This window comes from Mobula birostris, chromosome 21, assembly GCF_030028105.1.
Source record: "Mobula birostris isolate sMobBir1 chromosome 21, sMobBir1.hap1, whole genome shotgun sequence".
Taxonomy (NCBI): domain Eukaryota; kingdom Metazoa; phylum Chordata; class Chondrichthyes; order Myliobatiformes; family Myliobatidae; genus Mobula; species Mobula birostris.
In genome coordinates this window covers 15,743,867-15,766,890 of record NC_092390.1, presented here as the reverse complement: position 1 = coordinate 15,766,890, position 23,024 = coordinate 15,743,867, and the positions used below count along the sequence as shown (strand labels likewise).

The 23,024-nt window shown below is 47.7% G+C and overlaps 1 protein-coding gene and 1 long non-coding RNA gene across 7 annotated transcripts in view; one reads left to right on the top strand and one right to left on the bottom strand.

The window, feature by feature from the left end:
• Nucleotides 1-23,024, top strand: part of LOC140185614 (lysyl oxidase homolog 4-like) — a 120,895-nt gene that overhangs the window by 7,479 nt on the left and 90,392 nt on the right. The window contains exons 3-4 of the mRNA XM_072239026.1: nt 1,311-1,489; nt 20,547-20,755. Of these exons, the coding sequence (XP_072095127.1) occupies nt 1,311-1,489; nt 20,547-20,755 (388 nt within the window). The remainder of the gene's footprint in view (nt 1-1,310; nt 1,490-20,546; nt 20,756-23,024) is intronic.
• LOC140185617 (uncharacterized) overlaps nt 1-23,024 on the bottom strand; it is a 62,432-nt gene that overhangs the window by 36,815 nt on the left and 2,593 nt on the right. For 2 of the 6 annotated variants that reach the window (XR_011882671.1, XR_011882672.1), the window contains exon 3: nt 17,712-21,238. The exons of 2 other annotated variants lie outside the window; for them this stretch is intronic. This is a non-coding gene — a long non-coding RNA (uncharacterized lncRNA). Of the gene's footprint in view, nt 1-771; nt 1,659-17,207; nt 17,548-17,711; nt 21,239-23,024 lie in introns of those variants that run through there. 2 more of the 6 variants (XR_011882673.1, XR_011882674.1) reach the window with 2 other exon arrangements.

Below are 23,024 nucleotides of genomic sequence, written 5' to 3'. Positions count from 1 at the left end.
TTAAGATATGAGCAGCATTTGATGGCTCTGGGCCTGGAATTTAGAAGAAGGGGGAGATTTAATTGAAACCTATTGAATATTGAAAGGAGTAGATAGAGAGGATGGAGAGGGAATGTTTGCTGTAGTGGGGGAGTCCTCAGAGTACAAGGACATCCCTTTAGACAGGAAAGAGGGTGAATTTCTTTAGCCAGAGGATGGCGAATCTGTGGAATCTGTTGCTACAGATGGTGGTGGAGGCCAAGTCATTGGGTATAATAAAATCAGAGATTGATAGGCTATGGGGAGAAGGCAGAAGATTGGGGTTGAGCGGGAAAATAGGTCAGCCATGGTGAGCTATTGCCAGGTAGAGCATCTTGAAGGGTTCCTAGAGCAGTTGATTGAAGGACCAGACACTGTGATTAACTTTGCCTGGAGTGTGAGTGCAACGAAGGAGGTGTGAAAGTTATATGTAATTCACAGGAAGCATTGTAGATGCATTGTAACTGTAGAATTATCCTTTGATCTTTAGTGTATAAAATGTCATGTGATGTTGGGTTGAGCAGGCCTCTTCCTCTGAAGGGGACAGTATGATGCCTGCTCTGTCTCATTTTGTGGAATAAAAGACTTTATATCAACACGTAGCCCCTGGTGAAAACCATTCGGCATCTGCCTCTTCGAGCCCGGCTTTCCGCCCCTCTTTCCAAGCCAGCCCCATCACCCTGTTTCTTTCCCTCACTCAACCCCCTCCACTCCCGTCACCTGCACCCCCACTACCCTCCCCACCTCTCTCACCTGGTTCCATGCGCCACCTTCCTCTCCATTCAGATCCCACCTCCCACCCCGCAGCCACTGTCTTTCCAGCCCTGGCGAGCCGTGGCGGAGCTGGGGCTGGACCGTGGGGCTCGGTCCTGCTCAGCTGCACTGTTGATGGGGTTGACTGGGACGGCAGCACAGCTGATTCTCCTGTTGCTCAGTGTTGCTGGAGAAGGACTGGGGTAAGAGCAAAGTTCTCCACTAGTTCTTGTATCTTCTGTTACAGTGCTCCGTGCAAAACAGCACGCTAAATAACACAGTACTTTGAATAACACAGTACCATGTATTGTTTTGCATGGCCTCAGGTGTACAGGACATTGTACCTACTGGCACAGGGGGCACTGCCCTTCCCTGGTGACCATCACTGCTGCACAGTGAGGTACCCTGAACCTGATCCACAGCACTCCCTGGTCTATCCCACCACTGTCCTTGTGTGAGGGACTGTGAGGTGGTGGGGTGAGGTTCATTTGTGCCCCCCCCGATGGTTTGATCACCAGTGACGTCCCGTCTGTCCACAGGCCCCATCTGGCTCGATAACGTCAGCTGCCGAGGCGAGGAGACAACAGTCGCTGCCTGTGGCTCCAACGGCTGGGGTGTCCATGACTGTAAGCACTCCGAGGACGTGGGGGTGGTCTGCACAGAGAAGAGGCGGGCTGGCTTCGAGAACAGGGAGGCCTTTCAGGATCCCAACCTGCAGGTAAGTTACAAACCACTCCAGCCCTGTCCTTTTCCCTGCCTTGTTGGGTCGCTCCAGGCCGACTCCTCGCCCTCAGAGGCTGGTCCAGCGGTGACTGGTCGACCCAGCGTTCCATGGATGTTGTGATTGCTTGCTGCTTCAGTGAGATCCCCCTCAGTCTTATGAAATCCTGCGAGTACAGATCGAGAGTCATCAAACGCACCTCATACATTAACCCTTCACTTCCCAGGATAATTCTTGTGAACCTCCTCTGGAACCTCTCCAATACCAGAACACCCTTTTTTAAATATGGGGTCAAAGTTGCACACGGTCTCCAAATCCAGCCTGACCAATGCCATGTGATTTAGCATGGCGTGGCCTTTTCTTAAACAAAAATCATTTTATTTAGAAATCTGTCACGATAACAGTGGCTTCTAGCCCAGCAAGTCCGCACTGCCCAATTACACCCATGTGACCTACTAACCCGTATGTCTCTGGAATGTGGGGAAAGCAGGGCACCCAGAGGAAACCCACCCGGTCATGGGGAGAACGTACAAGCTCCTTACAGACAGCATCGGGAACATGCTGGGTTGCTAGCGCTGTAATAACATTACGCCAGCACTAGGCTACCGCATTGTCCATTTCATTACAATGATTACAATACCACAACAAGTCACCATAAACATCTCAGTATCTGACACCAACAAAATTGGAATATTTCCATCCTCATCTAGGGTGCAATGTATCCTTTCCTCACAGAAGTACACTTATTTCAACTTCTATATTACGACAACATACAACAAAAACACCAGAGACAAACAATAAATAACAGAAACTTAATCAAAGTGACCCCATCCTCATCTAAGCTGCAGTTTATTGCCTGTGGTTCCTAATGATCCTGGAGCCTCCATGATATTCTTGTTTTCTTTTACCAGGGATACCTGGGCACAAGTGTTGAACTCCACGAAGGTTGCCAGGCACTCAGCCTTTTTACTTTCCATTCCGTATGTGTATTACAGCCTTACAATTAGAAACATAGAAATCTACAGCACGTTACAGGCCCTTCGGCCCACAATGTTGTGCCGACCATGTAACCTACTCTAGAAGCTGCCTAGAATTACCCTACCACATAGCCCTCTATTTTTCTAAGTTCCATGTACCCATCTAAGAGTCTCTTAAAAGACCCTATTGTATCCACCTCTACCGCCTTTGCTGGCAGTGCGTTCCACACATCAACCACTCTCTGTGTGAAAAACTGTCCTCTGACATCCCCCTTGTACCTACTTCCAAGCACCTTAAAACTAAGTCCCCTCATGATAGCCAGTTCAGCCCTGGGAAAAAGTCTCTGGCTATCCACACGATCAGAGCTTCTCATCATCTTATACACCTCTATCAGATCTGATCCTCCGTAACTCCAAAGAGAAAGGGCCAAGTTCACTCAACCTATTCTCATAAGGCATGCTCTCCAATCCAGGCAACATCCTTGTAAATCTCCTCTGCACTCTCTCTGTAGTATCCACATCCTTCCTGTAAAGAGGTGACCAGAACTGAACACGGTAATTCTGCAATATTATCCATAAATACTACAAAACCAATCATATGACATTGTACCAATGTTAGTTTTCATTCTGAGAGGACTAGAATGTAAAAGCAAGGATGTGATGCTGAGGCTTTATAAGGCATGTTTGATTGGTCAGCATATGAAGGGATACAGGGAGAAGGCAGGAATTTGGGCTGAGAGGAAAATTGGATCAGCTATGATGAAATAGCAGAATAGACTCAATGGGCCAAATGGCCTAAGTCTGCTCCTATATCTTATGGTCTTATGGCATTGGTCAGACCCGCACTTGGAGTATTGTGAGTAGTTTTGGGCCCTGTATGAAAGAAAGAATGTGCTGGCATTGAAGAGGTTCCAGAAGTGGTTGACAAAAATAATCTTGGGAATGAAGGGGTTAACTTATAAGGACTGTTTGATGGCTCTGGACTTGTACTGAATGGAGTTTAGAAGAATAAGGGGGGGGTGGGAATCTCATTGAAACATCCTGAATATTGAAAAGCTAACACGGAGATTACGTGGAGAGGATATTTCCAATAATGACAGAGTCTAGGACTAGAGGGCACGACCTCAGAATACAATCCTTTTAGATCAGAGGGTGGTGAATCTGTACAATTCATTGCCACAGATGGTTATGGATGTCAAGTTATTTGGTGCATTTAAAGTGAAGATTGATCGGTTCTTGACTGAGAGGTAAAAAATATCAGAAATAATCGAACGGTGGAGCAGACTCAAAGGGTTGAATGAGTTAATTTTGATCCGTGTCTTATGATCTAACTAGAACATTTCCCACCCTATCTAGATGACATTTGCCCCAGGCGGTTCCTCATGTCTATGGTGTCCATGGACACTGCATGGTTTATCTCCAGGGATACCTGGGCACGAATATACTCCTGGAAGATTGGCAGGCAGTCAGCCTGTGCAAAGCCTTCAGCTATCTGTCTCCATGAACTGCAGGTAGAAAGATGCGGTTGTGATGGAGAAAGTGCCGAGGAGGTTCATTAGGACATTGTCAGGAACAGGAACCAATTTGGATTGATTTTCCTGGAGTGAAGATGGCGGGTAAATAAAATGATAAGAAGCATATGACAGATAGTTGGAATCTTTATCCCATTGATCCCAAAAAATCAAAAACAAGAGGGAAGACATTTAGGGTGAGAGAAAAGGAGGTAAAAAAAAAGACCTGAGAGGTAAGTTTTTGTTAACAGATAATGGTTAAAATCATTGGGAAATTAGGAAATCACTGTCAGAGGAAATATTGGATTCACAATCAGTTCTTCACTCAGAGGGTGGTGCAGGTGTGGAGGTGCTGGATTCAGGTTCAATTTTAGCATCTAAGAGAAGTTTGGATAAATACATGGACGGGTTTGGAGGGACATGGTCCAGGTGTCGGTAGATGGGACTTGGCAGAAGATCAGGTTGGCATGAACTATACGTTTGTAGATGGGCCAAGGGCCTGCTTCTGTGCTCTTTGACTCCAGTTACTGTAGAACATAGTGCAGCACAGGATCAGGCCCTTCAGCCCACAGTGTCTGTGCTAAACATGATGCCAAATGTAGACACTTAAACAGACAAGGCATTGAAGGAAGTTAGAAAGGTGTTGGCGCGTGGCCAAATGGTTAAGGTGTCGGTCTAGTGATATGAAGGTCACTGGTTCGAGCTTCAGCTTGAGCAAGGCCCTTAACCACACATTGCTCTGCGACGACACCGGTGCCAAGCTGTATCGGCCCTAGTGCCCTTCCCTTGCACAACATCGGTGGCGTGGAGAGGGGAGACTTGCAGTGTGGGTAACTGCCGGTCTTCCATACAACCTTGCCCGGGCTTGCTCCCTGGAAACCTTCCAAGGCGCAAATCCATGATCTCACGAGACTAACGGATGCCTATAAGGAAGTTATCTTAATGCAGGAAACTGGGATTGGTGTTTATGACAAAAGGTCAGCACGGTACATGATGGGTTGAAGGTCCTAGTTCTTCACTGTACGAGTCTGTGACCAGATGAACTCCTGCTGTGCGGTAACAATTCCAGATGTAACATCTCCTTAAGTGTTTCAATGTCAAATGTCCTGGCAAACGCCTTGTGTTCAGGTAAACGCAAGTGCTCGTTGAGACAGGCCTCCTAGTGATCATTTGGGAACACAGACTGGCAAGTGACCTTGTGAAATGGTGGGATAAACCGAGGATGGACATGAGTGGCAGGGAATTTGTCCACACTGTGTGACTCATCGGGGCTGAACTCGAGGAACAGCAGCCCCATTCATTCAGGATAATGAGGGGAAGGGGGCTGGAATGCATGCAGGGCAGCTGGAAAAACTGACGTCTGAGTGGTGATATTACCCTCAGATAAGGGCAGCAGGAACTCCCAGCTCCCTCTGACGTCTGCACATTCCTGCACTTCACATACCCACAGAGACCTCAGTAAGCAGTGTCAAACTCATGCCACTGAGGGAGGAAGGAATCTGAGCTTTGCCTTAGAAAGTCTTGTGTTTCTGTAGCGCCTCTCACAACCTCAGGATACTCGGAGCCTATTGAGCACGCCACTGGTGTGTGGTTGCTAGGAGATCTGGCAGCCATCTTGTGGCATCAGGCTCCCACAAACAGCAGTGTGATGGAATTTGGGATGTTGAACAGAAACCGGCCCCTTGGCCTACAATGTCCATGCCAAACACAGTGCCACACTAGTGTAGCGGTTAGCATCAGTTTTAAGGTCAGTGTTTGATTCCCGCTGCTGTCTGTAAGGAGCTTGTACAATCTCCCTGTGACCCTTTGGGTTCTCCGGTTTCCCCCCGCACTCTAAAGATGTTCGAGTGAAGATTGCCGAGTTATGGGTGCGCTACATTGGCGCCGGAAGCCCTGTACAATCCTTGATGATTTGATTTGATGCACAAGACAGATTTCATTGCATGTTTCAATGTCCATAAGACAAATAAAGCAAATCTTTAAATGAAACTAAATTCCTTCTGCCTGCACATGGTCCATATCCTACCACTCCCTGCATATATAAATATGTGCCTATCTAACAGCCTTTTAAACACTACTTTGATATCTGCCTCCACCACCATCCCTGGCAACTTGCTCGAGGCACCCAGCGCTCTCTGTGTAAAAAAAATCTTGCCCCACACATTCTTTATACTTACCCTCTCACCTCAAATGCATGTAGTCCAGTATCTGAAAATTCTAACATGGGTAAAGCCCCCTGTCTACCCTATCACTGCCTCTCATAATTTTCTAAACTTCTATCAGGTCTCCCCTTAGCTTCTAGTATTCTAGAAAAAAAGAAACAGCCCACGTTCATCCAGCCTTTCCTTACAGTTTATATCCTCTAATCCAGCCAGCACCTTGGTAAATGTCTTCTTAGATTAGATTAGATTAGATTCAACTTTATTGTCATTGTGCCGAGTACAGATACAAAGCCCATGAAATGCAGTTAGCATCTGACTAGAAATGAAAAGAATAGTGTTATTTACAAAATAACTGTGAATAAAAAGTAAGTGCTACAGCACACAAATATAAAAGTACTGAGACAGTACAATACGGATGCAATACTGCTTAGCGCTGTGATGTGAGGTTCAGCAGTGTCACAGCCTCAGGGAAGAAGCTCTTCCTGAGCCTGCTGGTGCGGGAGCGGAGGCTCCTGTAGTGCCTACCGGATGGGAGGAGAGTAAAAAGTCCATGGTTAGGTTGAGATACATCCTTGATAATGCTTTTCGCCCTGCCCAGGCAGCGTTTATGGTAGATGTTCTCAATGGTGGGCAATTGAGTGCCGATAATCCGCTGGGCAGTTTTCACCACACGCTGGAGTGCTTTACGGTCTGATATGGGACAATTGCCACACCATACTGAGATGCAGTTGGTGAGTATGCTCTCAATGGTACAGCGGTAAAAGTTCATCAGTACCCTGGGACAGAGGTGAGCTTTCTTGATGCTCCACAGCAAATAAAGTTTTAAGTTTATTTATCACGTGTACATTGAAATATTCAGTGAAGTGCATCTTCTGCATTAATCAACACAGCCAGGACTCCAGCCTGGTCTCTAACTCTTTTTGCTCCCTGAGGGTGGCCACACATATAGGATACTAAAGGAGGCTTGTTCCCTTTCACTGGTTGGAATGTTGAGTATAAGGGTCAGGAAGTCATACTGCAAATGTGAAAAAGCTTTGGTTAGGCTGCACTTGAGTATTTCAGGTAGTCCTGGTCACCACGTTACAGGAAGGGTATGGAGGCTTTGGAAAGGGTTCAAGTTCGCAGATGACACCACGGTGGTTGGCCTGATCAGAGGGGATGACGATTCAGCCTACAGGGATGAGGTCTGGGACCTGGCTGCGTGGTAAGCCGACAACAACCTGGCCCTTAACACCAGGAAGACCAAGGAGATCATTGTGGACTTCAGGCATGCTAGGAGCCACACTCACGTCCCCATCTACATCAACGGAGCTGTAGTGGAGCATGTATCAAGCTTCAAATTCCTTGGTGTCCACATTTCCGAGGATCTCACCTGGTCCCTGAACTCCTCCATCCTCATCCGGGCGGCACCTAATTAATTATTTCGGCTTTTTTTCTTAAAGATGTGTTGGGTGCGTCCCGGCTACCGCAGCACCCCTGCATGCTTCGCGGCCCGGTATTGGTCTGCGGCTCGGAGGTTGGGGACCACTGGTCTGGAGCACTGCCCCAATGTGCTACAGAAGGGTTGCCATTCTATCAGAGAGCTGTCTTGTGGTGTCAATGTAAAGCTGAGGAAATCCTGCTCTCTTAAAATTTGCCATGATGCGGAACTCTTCTTCCGCCGTCTCCGTCTCTAAGCCTACTTCTTCGGCAAGGACTCTTCCACCCCCACCGATGACCCCTTCTCCCGGTCTTCAACTCTCCTCTTCTTCATGGACACCCCGCTCTGGTCTTCTGCCTGCTCTGGATCTCTTTATCGCTAATTGCCGACGGGACATCAACCGTCTCGACTTCACCGCACCTTGTCCCCATTCCAACCTCACTCCTTCTGAACGCTCTGCTCTCCACTCCCTCCACACTAATCCTAACATTATTAAACCCGCCGATAAGGGGGGTGCTGTTGTAGTTTGGCGTACTGACCTCTACCTTGCCGAGGCACAGCGACAACTCGCGGATACCTCCTCTTATTTACCCCTCGATCGTGACCCCACTAAGGAGCACCAGGCCATTGTCTCCCACACCATCACCGACTTTATCCGCTCAGGGGATCTCCCATCCACTGCTACCAACCTTATAGTTCCCACACCCCGCACTTCCCGTTTCTACCTCCTACCCAAGATCCACAAACCTGCCTGTCCTGGCCGACCTATTGTCTCAGCTTGCTCCTGCCCCACCGAACTCATTTCTGCATACCTCGACACTGTTTTATCCCCCCTTGTTCAATCCCTTCCTACCTATGTTCGTGACACTTCTCATGCTCTTAAACTTTTCGATGATTTTAAGTTCCCTGGCCCCCACCGCTTTATTTTCACCATGGATGTCCAGTCCTTATATACTTCCATCCCCCATCAGGAAGGTCTCAAAGCTCTACGCTTCTTTTTGGATTCCAGACCTAATCAGTTCCCCTCTACCACCACCCTGCTTCGTCTAGTGGAATTAGTCCTCACTCTTAATAATTTCTCCTTTGGCTCCTCCCACTTCCTCCAAACTAAAGGTGTATCTATGGGCACCCGTATGGGTCCTAGCTATGCCTGCCTTTTTGTTGGGTTTGTGGAACAATCTATGTTCCGTGCCTATTCTGGTATCTGTCCCCCACTTTTCCTTCGCTACATCGATGACTGCATTGGCGCTGCTTCCTGCACGCATGCAGAACTCGTTGACTTTATTAACTTTGCCTCCAACTTTCACCCTGCCCTCAAGTTTACCTGGTCCATTTCCGACACCTCCCTCCCCTTTCTAGATCTTTCTGTCTCTGTCTCTGGAGACAGCTTATCCACTGATGTCTACTATAAGCCTACTGACTCTCACAGCTATCTGGACTATTCCTCTTCTCACCCTGTCTCTTGCAAAAACGCCATCCCCTTCTCGCAATTCCTCTGTCTCCGCCACATCTGCTCTCAGGATGAGGCTTTTCATTCTAGGGCGAGGGAGATGCCTTCCTTTTTTAAAGAAAGGGGCTTCCCTTCCTCCACTATCAACTCTGCTCTTAAACGCATCTCCCCCATTTCACGTACATCTGCTCTCACTCCATCCTCTCGCCACCCCACTAGGAATAGGGTTCCCCTGGTCCTCACCTACCACCCCACCAGCCTCCGGGTCCAACATATTATCCTCCGTAACTTCCGCCACCTCCAACGGGATCCCACCACTAAGCACATCTTTCCCTCCCCCCCCCCCTGCATTCCGCAGGGATCGCTCCCTACACAACTCCCTTGTCCATTCGTCCCCCCCATCCCTCCCCACTGATCTCCCTCCTGGCACTTATCCGTGTAAGCGGAACAAGTGTTACACATGCCCTTACACTTCCTCCCTTACCACCATTCAGGGCCCCAAACAGTCCTTCCAGGTGAGGCAACACTTCACCTGTGAGTCGACTGGGGTGATATACTGTGTCCGGTGCTCCCGATGTGGCCTTTTATATATTGGCGAGACCCAGCGCAGACTGGGAGACCGCTTTGCTGAACACCTACGCTCTGTCCGCCAGAGAAAGCAGGATCTCCCAGTGGCCACACATTTTAATTCCACATCCCATTCCCATTCTGACATGTCTATCCACGGCCTCCTCTACTGTAAAGATGAAGCCACACTCAGGTTGGAGGAACAACACCTTATATTCCGTCTGGGTAAGCCTCCAACCTGATGGCATGAACATCGACTTCTCTAACTTCCGCTAAGGCCCCACCTCCCCCTTGTACCCCATCTGTTACTTATTTTTATGCACACATTCTTTCTCTCACTCTCCTTTTTCTCCCTCTGTCCCTCTGAATATACCTCTTGCCCATCCTCTGGGTCCCCCCCCCTTTGTCTTTCTTCCCGGACCTCCTGTCCCATGATCCTCTCGTATCCCCTTTGCCAATCACCTGTCCAGCTCTTGGCTCCATCCCTCCCCCTCCTGTCTTCTCCTATCATTTTGGATCTCCTCCTCCCCCTCCCTTTCAAATCCCTTACTCACTCTTCCTTCAGTTAGTCCTGACGAAGGGTCTCGGCCTGAAACGTCGACTGCACCTCTTCCTACATATGCTGCTTGGCCTGCTGTGTTCACCAGCAACTTTGATGTGTGTTGCTTGAATTTCCAGCATCTGCAGAATTCCTGTTGTTTGCTCTTAAAATAGTTAGTAAGATTGTAAATTGTCCTGTCATTAGGTGAGTTGCTAGGTGGCGCAGGCACTTTGGGCCAGAAGGGCCCGTTCTGTGCTGTATCTCTAAATAAGATAAGGGTAGGCCAAGAGAAAGGGAATCAAAAACCAGCGGGCATGGGTTTGAGAGACAAGGTTTAAAGAGGAGCAGAGGGACAGGTAGAGGGTGGTGTGTATGTGGAATGACCTGCCACATTTAACAACATGTGAAAGACACTTGGACAGGTCCATGGATAAGAAAATTTTAAAGCGTATAGGGAGCAAAGACAGGCGAATGGGCGCAATGCACAAAATGCTGGAGGAACTCAGCAGGCCAGACAGCACTTGCGGAGGGAATTGAACAATGGGTGTTTCAGACTGATCCCCTTCAGCAATCCATAGATGCTGTTTGATCCGCTGAGCTCCTCCAGCATTTTGTGTGTTGCTCCAGACTTCCAACATCTGCAAAATCTCTTGTGTCTCCATTTTCCTGGCAATGGGCTCAGATGGGCATCTTGGTCAGCAGGAATGAGCTGGGCCGAAAGGCCTGTTTCTGAGCTTTGAGACTCAATGAGTACTGCAATTCTACGCTCCAACGTTCTCTCTCTAAACACTAGAGGCCAGTTAAGCATTCAGCTCTCTTAGCCTCCCCTGCCACACGAAGCACTAAGGATGTCCTATCAAATACCGAGGATGACATTTGGGTCAGAGAGATACAGCTGGCTGACCACCGTTCGCTAGTCTCCAGAGATGTCAGCATCAGTCACTCTGCACATTCTGTGTACAGGGTCAGAACTGCACCGTCTCCATGACAACAGGTCAGGGTCAACAATTCCAAAACAGAGAATGTTAGACAGGCTTTGCAATAGCACCGCAGCCTACGTGACCCTTTCATTCAATGGAGCAGAGCCCTGGTTACAGTGTAGGAAACACTGCCTCAGGGAAGTTTCCATAGCCAGTCTGTTCATGGGCAGGCATGCGGAGTCTGAGCGATGCATAGCTATTGGCCTGGGCTTCATCACATCATATTTTTCATCTCATAGAAGTGGGCCATTCAGCCCATCAAGTTAATAGAGTCGCTGAACATTAGCAAGTTTCTACGGATGTACCATGGCGAGCATTCTGACTGGTTGCATCACATTTGCACTAACTAGCTTGCCCACATCGATGACATCTTCAGAGAACATTGCCTCAAAAAGAAGGCATCCATCCTCATGTCCTCCCCACCCAGAGCATGTCCTCTAATCATTACTAGCATCAAGGTGGAGATCCAGGAGCCCAAAGATGAACACCCAGGGCTTCAGGAACAGCTTCTTCCCCTCCACCGTCAGATTTCAGAACGGTCCATGAACCCAAGAACACTACTTCTCTATTTTGCAAACTTATTTAATTTTTTAAAATACATGTTTCTTATTGTGACCCGGCTGGTGGCGTAGTGGCATCAGTGCCGGACTTCTGATCGAAGGGTCCCGAGTTCGAATCTAGCCGGCTCCCCTGCACGCTTTCTATCCCTGCTGGGTTACGAGCTGGTGATCTCTTTGGAAATACACCCGGCAGAAGGCAATGGCAAACCACCGCTGTAACTTGCCTCGTACTCAGTTCCCCACCATGTCGGAGAGGCGTGGAGGGAAATTGTCCGCTAACCGGAGAAACTCCGGACGCGACTTGCCTTTCCTTTTTCTTTTACTGTAATGTATAATATATTTTACTTGTTGCACTGTACTGCTGTGGCAAAACAAAACAAGTCAGAGGCTCTGGTTCGATTGTTTAATGCCAATTAACCCATCAGTCCCATTCCCCTCACTCAGTTCTCTGTTCCCTAACTCACCACGTCCCCATCAACCTCTCCCAGATTGTACAACTCACCCACACACTAGGGGAAATTTTCCGATTAAGCCACCAATCCGTGCATCCTTGGGACGTGGAAGGGAACCAGAATTCCTAGTGGTCACAGTGAGAATGTGCAAACTCTACACAGACAGCTGCGGAAGTCGGGATCGAGCCTGGATTTCTGGATGTGATTCAGGGACTCCACCAGTGACACACCGAATTACCCATTATTTCCCCTCCTTTTCCAAAGACCATAGAGTCATAGAGAAGTACAGCACAGAAACAAGCCCTTCAGCCCATCTATTCTATGCTGAACAATTTAAACGGCCTTCTCCCATCAGTCTGTACTGGGACCATAACCCTCCATACCCCTACCATCCATGTAGCTATCCGAACTTCTCTTAAATGTTGAAATTGAGTTTTCATAGTCTACTTGTGCTGGCAGCTCATTCCACAATCCCACGACCCTCTGAGTGAAGAAGTTTCCCCTTATGTTCCCCTTAAACTTTTCACCATTCATCCTTAACCCATGACCTCTGGTTGTAATCCCACCCAACCTCAGTGGAAAAAGCCTGCTTGCATTAACCCTATCTATACACCTCATAATTTTGTATACCTGTATGAAATCTCCTCTCTGTCTTCTATGTTCTAAGGAATAAAGTCCTAACCTACTCAATCTTTCCTTATAATTCAGGTCTTCCAGTCCCGGCAACATCCTTGTCAATTTTCTCTGTACCCTTTCAACCTTATTTACATCGTTCCTTAGGTAGGAGACCAAAATTGCACACAGTACTCCAAATTAGGCCTCACCAATGTCTTATATGACTTCAACGTTTCAACCAGTTGTGTGTTTTGCTTATATTCATTTAGTGGAGATTGAAAGGTTCTTGATTAATCAGGGTCAAAGGTTATGGGGAGAGGGCAGGAAAATGGGGTAGAGAGAGAAAATAAATCAGCCATGATGGAATGGTAGAGCAGACTCAATGGATTGAATAGCCTAATTCTGTTCCTATGCATTATGGTCTTAAGAGAGAAGGATTTCCTCAGTTTTACATTGAAACCAAAGGACAGCTCTCTAATAGAGCATCAGTCTTTCTGTAGCACATTGGAACAGCACTCTAGATTACTGTGGTTAGAGGACTCGATCCCTCACCACGACTCTGAGTCGGGGTGAGACAGCTGCCCACTAAGCCCAAACTAACCTCACTAGTGTTGATGGCCCAGGCTGAGGAGCTGAGGATTAAACTTCAAGACTGAAGAGTCAGGTTTATTTATCACGCGTATATTGAAATATATAGTGAAATGCATTGTTTGCGTTAACGACCAACACAGCCAGGATTCCGGCCTGGTCTCTAGTTCTCCAGAAGGAGGGAGTGAAGGGGGAGGGACAAGACAAGAGTGCGGCATGGGAGCGTAATGTTTAGCATGACACTTTACTGTGCCAGTGACCAGGGTTCAATTCCCGCCAAGGAGTTTACACGTTCTCTCCCTGACCGCGTGGGTTTCCTCCGGGTGCCATGGTTTCCTCCCACAGTCCAAAGCCATACCGGTTGGTAGGTTACTTGGTCATTGTAAACTGTTCCGTGATTAGGCTAGGATTAAAAGGGGGATAGCTGGGCAGTGCGGCTCGAAGGGCTGCAAGGTTCTGTTCTCAATAAATAAATAACCAGTACATCTTTGGAATGCGGGAGGAAACCGAACCGCCCAGAGGAAACCAACACGTTCATGTAGTGGACATATAAGTTCCTTACAGGGAACTTTGAGTTTTAATAGTTTGCTACCGTGGCAACCCATAGGGTACAGTACATCTTATAGTGCATGAGAACACCATTCAGCCCATTACATTTGCTTTCTGTCTTGTTTTCCTTTTTACTAATTAAATATACTTATATATAGAATGATCTGTCTGGGTGGCACTCAGACAGAAGCCTTTCATTCTATCAGATAAAGCGTGACAATAATAAACCAACATTTGGGCCAAGATCCTTCTTTATCCAGACTTCCTCCAGTATAGAAACATAGAAACATAGAAAATAGGTGCAGGAGTAGGCCATTCGGTCCTTTGAGCCTGCACCGCCATTCAGTATGATCATGGCTGATGTGTTGCTCCAGATTTCATCCTCCACGGTCTCGTGTCCCCCAAGTTCCTTCTCTCCTCTGAAATGACTTCATATCTCCAAAGATTGATGGTTACCCTCTTGGAAGCTGCCTTGGCGTGGCAGTCAGCTCAGGGGAGTTTTGCGCAGTTGGATACGGGTATCTTCAACCGGGGTTTCAGAAGGGGCAGAACTAAAACAGGTTGTGGGACTTCGCATTCATCTCTCTCAGAGGAACAACACCACCCCTCTACTATCCACGCCCCCCCCCCCCCCGGATCCCTCCTGTGAACCACATTGTTTGGGTATCCCATATTTAAAGAGAAAGATTAGCTTTAATCGTTACACATACTGTACATGGAAACATACAGCAAAACGCATCATTTGGGTTAACGGGCAATACAATCTGAGGATGCGCTGGGAGCAGAGCATCCGCTGCCATCGTAATATACCCGAACCTTGCTAACCCTAACCCCTATGCCTTTGGAATGTGGAGGAACTGGAGGAAACCCACGCAGTCACGGGGAGAACGTACGCAGACAGTGGCGGGAATGGAACAGCAATCACTGGCGTTGTAAAACGTTATGCTAACCACTACACTATTGCGCCACCCCCCCTATTCTCTCTTTGCTCCCTCCTTCAACCCTGTCAGTGATAGATCTCCAAGAGATTGTCAGATAAGGCAAAAAATGATCAGAGAAGCCTTTGGTTCAAACTACCAGTATATAAGAGAAAAGAAGGGGTGTGTTGTGTTTGAAAGGGCTGCAGAGAAAGCTGTGGGGTGCCACCCCACTAGAAACTCAAGCGGAAATCAGGAGCAGCCACACTGCTGTCAGTAAGCAGACACTGATATTCTTGTTACTCCATTTGGTTGTCTCCTTGACAGTTTCTTCTGACAGTTTGATCACAAAGCTGACATAACCTCTGAAGTGCTGGTCTATAATCTAAATTAACGGTTGACGGTAACTAACTCTTTGGAATTTAGAAACAAGAGAAAATCTGCAGATGGTGGAAATGTGTGTTCTTTGGTATTTATAGTCGCTATGCAACAGTTGCCTTGATGCGGTTGCTGACAGGATCAGAAGGGCCTTTGATTCTCTTCTGATGCCTCCTCATACTTTTTCAGTTTCGGCCTCCCTGATTTTGAGGGAAGTGGTTTGTCTTTCTGAAATGCACGCAAAATGCTGGAGGAACTCAGCAGACCAGTGGAGAGGAATAAACAATTGAGGTTCTGGGCTGACACTGGAAAAGGTGGGGGAGAGGGTGAAGAAACTGGACTAAGGTGAGGGGAAGGGGGAGGATGCAAGCAGGTGGTCGGTGAGACCAGGTGAGGGGTAAGTGAGTAGCTGGATGGCGGGGGGGGGAATGAATTAAGAAGCTTAGGGGAATATGATAGATAGATGAGGTACAGGAATCTGATAGGACAGTGAAGAAAGCGAAGGAAGTGATAAATTGAGGGAAGTGAGGTCAAGAGGGCAGTGACGAGAAGAGAAGGAGTGAGAGGGCCACCAAAATGGGGGATAAATGAAAAAGGGGGAGGGGGAACGAGGGGCGTGGTCACTGGTTGAAGACTACCCAACCAGAATATGAGGTGTTGCTCCTCCAGTTTACACTTGGCCTCATCAAGGCAGTAGAGGGTCCCATCGACAGACATGTTGGCACGAGAACGGGAAGTTGAATTGAAATGGGTGGCCACCAGAAGGGAGGTCTTTCCTTTCACAGCTGTCAGAGTGAAGGTGCCTGACAAAGTGAATCCCACAACCTGCCTCGGGTCTCCCCGATGTAGAGGAGGCCGCACTGGGAGCACCGTCCAATATATGAGAGACTCACAGGTGAAGTGTTGCCTCTCCTGGAAGGACTGTTTAGGGCCCTGAATGGTGATGAGGGAGGCACCTGCAGGATCTCTCTTGTCTATACTGCACAGTGATTTGTCACTCTGTATAGGTGAGGTGAGATTGTGCACCCACCAGTAGAACACAACTCACCTGTCTAATGGCGTACAGAAAGAGTTGCAGAATGAATTTTGTTTTAGATTATGAGGACACTCAGTCCTCGCTTATTGTCATTTAGAAATGCATGCATTAAAAAATGACACAATGTTTCTCCAGAAAGATATCACAGAAACACAGGACAAACCAAGACTAAAACTGACAAAACCACATAATTATAACATATCATTACAACAGTGCAAAGCAATACCGTAATTTGATAAAGAGCAGACCATGGGCACGGTAAAAAAAGTCTCAAAGTCCCGATAGCCCCATCATCTCACGCAGGCGGCAGAAGGGAGAAACTCTCCCTGCCATGAACCTCCAAGCACCGCCAACTTGCCGATGCAGCACCATTGGAAGCACCCGACCGCAGCGGACTCTGAGGCCGTCCGAAAACTTCGAGCTCCGACCAGCCCCTCCGACACAGCTTCTCCGAGCACCATCCTCTGCCGAGCGCTTCAACCCCGCCCCGGCCGCCGAGCAACAAGCAAAGCCGAGGACTCGGGGCCTTCTCCTCCAGAGATTCTAGACCACACAGTAGCAGCAGCAGTGAAGCAGGCATTTCAGAAGTTTCACCAGATGTTCCTCCATGCTGTCATGTCCGTCTCCATCAAATCAGGATTGTGCACGGCACCCTACTTGACAGATAACAGATATCACCACCGGAGTGGCCGCTGTGCGCTGTGTCGCGCCGCCATCTTCTCCTCCACTCTTTTCTTCACTAGAATTGCTGTCTAGATTTTCAACTCAACTATTATTTTGTATATTTTTGAGTAAATAATACATTATTTATTCATAGCGGTTAGCCTGACTCTTTAGAACGCCAGCGGTTAGGGTTCAATTCGTGCCGCAGTCGGTGAGGAGTTTGTATGTTCTCTTAATGACCATGTAGGTTTCCTCTGGGTGCTCTGGTTTCCTCCCACATTCCAAAGATGTACAGGTTAGAGTTAGTAAGTTGTGGGCATGCTATGTTTACACAGGAAGCATGGTGAAACTTGCAGGCAGCCCCCAGCACATCCTTGAACTGCATGGTTGTTGACACATGTGATAAATGAAGCTAATTATTAAACCTTAATAATATTTCAACATATTAAAGGAAAGTATGAAAAAAAACCTGTCAACTTTCCGTAGCATCTCTTGTTACCTTTACTTTTTACAGCAATTGGGTGCCTTTGAAGGATTGCCCCGTGGTAAGTGGTCTGTGCACAGAAAGATCTCACAGATTGGAACATGATATTGGACTAGATTGGTCCGGACTGGCCATTTCATCCTTTCCCTTGCGGTCTGTAGCATCAGGACTCCTCCTATCTCCCTGCTGATAGGTGGGAGTTGAACTGTGAAAGGACAGAGTAACACAAACCCAGTGGAAAGGGATTGCACCAACCCAGCTCGTGCTCGCTGGAATCTCACAAGTACAGGTGCGAGATGAGCCAAGGTCAAAGTCAAGTTTGCTGTCAAATGCACGGGTGCAACTGGTATCTTGCTTACAGTAGCAACACCACAGCAGCGACACATTTCCAAGAAACAAATAAATAGAACATAAATTACATCAGATTATACAACAATTAAAACAAAAAAACAAATACAGGAAAAGCTGCAGATGCTGAAAATCAAAACGTTTCACACAAAATGCTGGAGGAACTCAGCAGGCCAGGTAGCATCATAGAAAAGTGCACAACACAGAAACAGAACCTTAGGCCCATGCTGAAACCAGTTAAATTGCCTGCTCCCATCGACCTGCACCGGGACCATAGCCCTCCATACCTGATTGAAATCGAGCTCATATTCACCACGCGCTGGCAGCTCGTTCCACACCCTCACAACTCTCTAAGTGAAGAAGATCCCCCTCATGTTCCTCTTAAACTTTTCACCTTTCACCCTTAACCCATGACCTCTGGTTGTAGTTCCAAGCAACCTCAGTGGGAAAACCCTATCTATACCCCTCATAATTTTGTATACCTCCATCAAAAGTGCTGTACAATTACAATACTTAGAAGGGATTTGGACAGGTCATTAGACAGGGATATGGGCCTAATGTGGGCAAATGGGATCAGCGTAGGTACAGCAGGTACCACGCTCAGCATAGACAAGATGGGCTGAAGGACGATTTCCATGCTGTACTATGATTTCAATGTGCATCAAAATACTTTTTATATGTGTGAAAGTCTCTGCTTCCATCATCCCCTCAGGCAGTGTGTTCCAGATTTCATCCTCCGTCTTGGTGAAAAATTTCCTCCTCAGAACCCTCCAACCCTCTGACTCCTCATTTTGAACTAATGATGTCTATGGGTCTTATAGTGGTGAAATTCCTCACCACCCACCCTGTCGATGCCCCTCAGAATTTTGTACACCCTTATCAAGTCCACCCTCCGTCGTTCCTCTCCAAGGAGGACAAACCCAGACCTCGTGGACACAGAAAGCTGTGAACGTATGTAGGTAAATGGGATTTGTGAAGATTGGTATGGCGGGCAGTATGATGGTGATGGGCCAAAAGGCCTGTTGCTCTGCAATATGATTCTCTGCATTAAACATGTTAGACATGTCAGCCCAGGATGTCTGTGTTGAACATCCGACCATATTGAATTAAACTCCTTCCACCTGCACTTAGTCCATTTCCTACACTCCCTACTTATTCATGTGTCTATCTAACAGCCTCTTAAACACTACCATTGTATCTGCCTCTGCCAGCCCATTTCGGGCACCCACCCCTCTCTGTGTAAGCAAAATTCTGCCTGAGTATTTTTAACATTTTCCTGCTCACTTTAAATGCACAACCCCTAGTATCTGACATTTCCACACTGGGAAAGGGGCTCTGGCTGTCACTCCTATCAGCATCTCTCTCACCTCTTTACCCAGAGGGTGGTGAATCTGTGGAATTCATTGCCACGGACGCCTGTGGAGGCCAGTTGTTTGGGTATATTTAAAGCAGAAGTTGATAGGTTCTTGATTAGTAGGAGAAGGCTGGAGACTGGCGTTGAGTGGAAAATTAATCAACCATGATAGATTGGTGGAGGGAACTCAATGAGCCGAAAGGCCAAATTCTGCTCCTATGTCTTATGGTCTTATGAGCATCTATCAGGTGTTCTCCCAACTTCTGATCAAACAGCACAAGTCTGCCCAGCCTCTCCTTATAGAAAAAGACCACCCAATCTGAGTGAGTGGCAGACAGACTCGAGGGGATGAATGGCCTTCTGCTGTTCCTGAGCTCCAGTACCCAGCAGCAACTGTGGTGTGCCTGCATCCGGGCTGTCTGTCCTGGAGTGCCAGAGCTGGTCTCAGAACCGGGTTTAATATCACATGTTGTGAAATGTGTTGTTTCCTGGCAGCAGTACAGTGCCATGCATACAATATACTAGTTAAAGGCATGCGAGACCATGGATCTGCGCCTGGAAAGTCTTTCCTCTCCAGGGCGCAGGCCTGGGCAAGGTTGTGTGGAAGACCAGTAGTTGCCCATGCTGCAAGTCTCCCCTCTCCACGGCACCAATGTTGTCCAAGGGAAGGGCATTAGGACCCATACAACTTGGCACCGGTGTTGTCGCAGAGCAATGTGTGATTAAGTGCCTTGCTCAAGGACACAACACGTTGCCTCGGCTGGGGCTCAAACTCACGACCTTCAGGTTGCTAGTCCAATGCCTTCACCACTTGACCACATGCCCACACATACTATACATTACAATAAGAAATTTATATTAAATAAGTGGTGCAAAAAGAGGGCAAAAATAGTGAGGTAGTGTTCATGGACCATTTGGATATCTGACGGTGGAGGGCAGGAATCTGTTCTAAAACATGAGTGGTGTCCGCCTCCTCTCTGGTGGTGGCAATATGAAATTTGGATAAGTACATGGATGGGACGGGTGAGGAGGGCTGCGATCTGGGTTGATAGAACTGGTCAGAATAATCGTTTTGTGTGCACTAGATGGGCTGAAGGTTTGGTTTCTGCAGTGTGATGCTCTGTTATTCTATGACTCTAAGAGGGCACGTCCTGGTAAGTGAGTGTCCTTCGAGATGGACGTCCCCTTCCCGAGGCACCACCTTGTAAAGATGGAGCTCAGTGGTGGGGATGCTTGTCCCAATGAGGAGTCTACAAACTTGTGTAACTGTTTATGACCCCTCCATACCAGACTGTGATAATCCTCTCCACTGTACATCTGTAGAAATTTGCTAGACTGTTTGATGACGTAACCAAATTTCCTCAAGCTCCTCATGAAGTGGCCTTCTTTGTAATGGTGCAGGGTAGATCTTCCGAGGCGTTGATACCCACAAACTTGAAGCTGTCCATCCTTTCCAGTTGTTGGTTCCACTCCCACTCACAGCCCCCTCTGCTTTTCTCTAGCAACTCAACAAGGTGGACAAGGTCCGCCTGCAGCCAGCTCTGGCTTCCGCCAGGAGGCGCAACCCGGTGATGGAGGGGGTGATCGAAGTGAAGTACCATGGGAAATGGAGGCAGGTGTGCGACCTGGACTGGAACTTCAACAACAGCAGGGTCGTGTGTGGGATGCTCGGATTCCCCGGAGTCATCCCCGTGAACACAAGGCTCTACAGGTAAGACAAGAGGTCTGCAGACACTGGAACTCCAGAGCAACATAAACATAGAGTGCTAGAGGACCTCGTACAGCAGTTAGTGTGACACTATTGCAGCTTGGCCATTTCAGAGTTCAGAGTTCAGAGTTCATTTCCAACACTGCCTGTAAGGAGTTTGGATGATTTCATCCAACAGTCCCAAGGCTGTTTAATTAATCGATATAACCTGTCCCGTGGTTAGGCTAGGGTTAAGTAGGTGGGTTGCTGGGCAGTGCACCACATATGAATCAATCAATCGATCAACAGGTCAGGCAGCATCTGTGGAGGGGTCTGAACAGCCGACGTTTCAGGCTGAGACCCTTCATAATAAAAACAAACAAAGCCTAATTAATTCATTCCTCAAACCCACCTTATTCTGGCTTCTTACCCCTTCCTCTCCAGTCCTGAAGAAGGGCTTCGGTCTGAAATGTCGACTGTTGCTAAAGGTTAATTTGTAGGTTGAGTCTGTGGTGAGGAAGGCAAATTCAATGTTAGCGTTCATTTCGAGGGGATGGGTGCAAGTCTGAGGCTGTATGAGGCATGAGAGAGACCACACTCGGAGTAGTGTGAACAGTTTCGGGCCTCTTATCTGAGAAAAGATGAGCTGGCATCAGAGAGGGTCCTTGGGAGGTTCACAAGAGTGGTTCTGGGTATGAAAGGGTTAAAGTATGAGGAGTGTTTGATGTCTCCGAGCCTGTACTCATTGGAGATTAGAAGAATGGGGGCAGGTAAATCTCATTGAAACCTATCAAATATTGAAAGACCTAGACAGAGTGGGTGTGGAGATTAGATTTGCTATAGTGGGGGAGTCTCGTACCAGAGGGCACAGCCTCAGAATGGAGGCTTGTCCACTTAGGGCAGAGATGAGGAGAAATTTCTTTAGCTGGAGAGTGGTGAATCTGTGGAATTCATTGCCACAATCAGATGTGAAGGCCAGGTCATTGGGTATATTTAAAGTGGAGGTTGATAACTTCTTGATTAGTCAGGGCGTCAAAGGTTACAGAAGGATGGTGCTGAGTGGGATAATAAGTCATCCATGATGGAATGGCAGAGCAGGCTTTCTGGGCTGAATAGCCTAATTCTGCTCCTGCGTCTTATGGTCTTAGTCATTGAAAGCATTCTCAGCCTTAATTCACAGGGAAGTAGGGGGCGATGGGGAACGGGCAGGAAAGTGGAGTTGGGACATCAGAGCAGCCATGAACTTATCCAAAAGCAGCACAAGTTCGAGGGGCCAAGTGGGACCTCGATTGAGCCCCCTTCTCACAAGGTGGATGGCCGTGCACTCTGTTGCAGACACTGTGCGATTTTCCCATTGTTTGCGAATGCAGGGGAGACCTGATAGAAGCTGTTAGCATTGTAAGAAACAGCCTGGATCATTGTCCCCAGGGTTGAAATGTCTAATAATAGAACACATGGATTTATGGTGAGGGGGAGTAAGCTTAGAGGAGATGTATTTTATACAGAGAGTGGTGGGTGCCTAGAAAGGTCTGCTAGGGCTGGTGGTGGAGGCAAATATTATAGAAGCATTTAAGAGGCTCTTACATAAATTTCCAGAGAATGGTGGGATATGGATGTTGTGTAGGCAGAAGAGGCTAGTTTACTTAGGTGTTAAATTACTATTTTAACTAGCTCAGTAGGCCTGATTGGGTGCTATATAGCTCTAAATTCACACTGCCTGTACAGTCTGGTCACTGTTGGATGTTCTGAATCACAGACTAATGTACACACTTCCCCTGACTGAGAGAAGGTCAAGAAAACTTATCTCCACACAAGACACATTGCAAAGGGATTCCCGTTAAAGAGTGAATCACCCGTCAGAGCTGGCACCCAAACAAACTCGGAGACACTGCCTATCCCAATCCTCCACCAGTCGCACCCAACCCCCCACCCCCATCTCCGTCTCCCGGCTCAGCAGAGGTCAGGGGTATTAACCCGTGCCCTGATCCCTGGTTGGTGCATCGTGTTTAAGCAAGGAGTGAGCTCTCGCCTGTTGTATAAATACTCCAGAGTTTCATGAGTCTTCTCTTTGTTCAGGTCTGACATCTGTAACAACTCCTGCCTAATAGTTCACACGCAGAGCAAGCATATTCTTACATGATGACCAACACGTTTCAGGCCTTGAGTCATTGCGCAGATATTTTTTCCCTCTCCTCTATTTGTTAAACAGTGGCTCCTTATGTTCTCAATAGCCAATTCCTTCTGGAATGCAATTCCGAGAATGTGGTGCTACAGCCTCCTGGCAGCCTTGGAG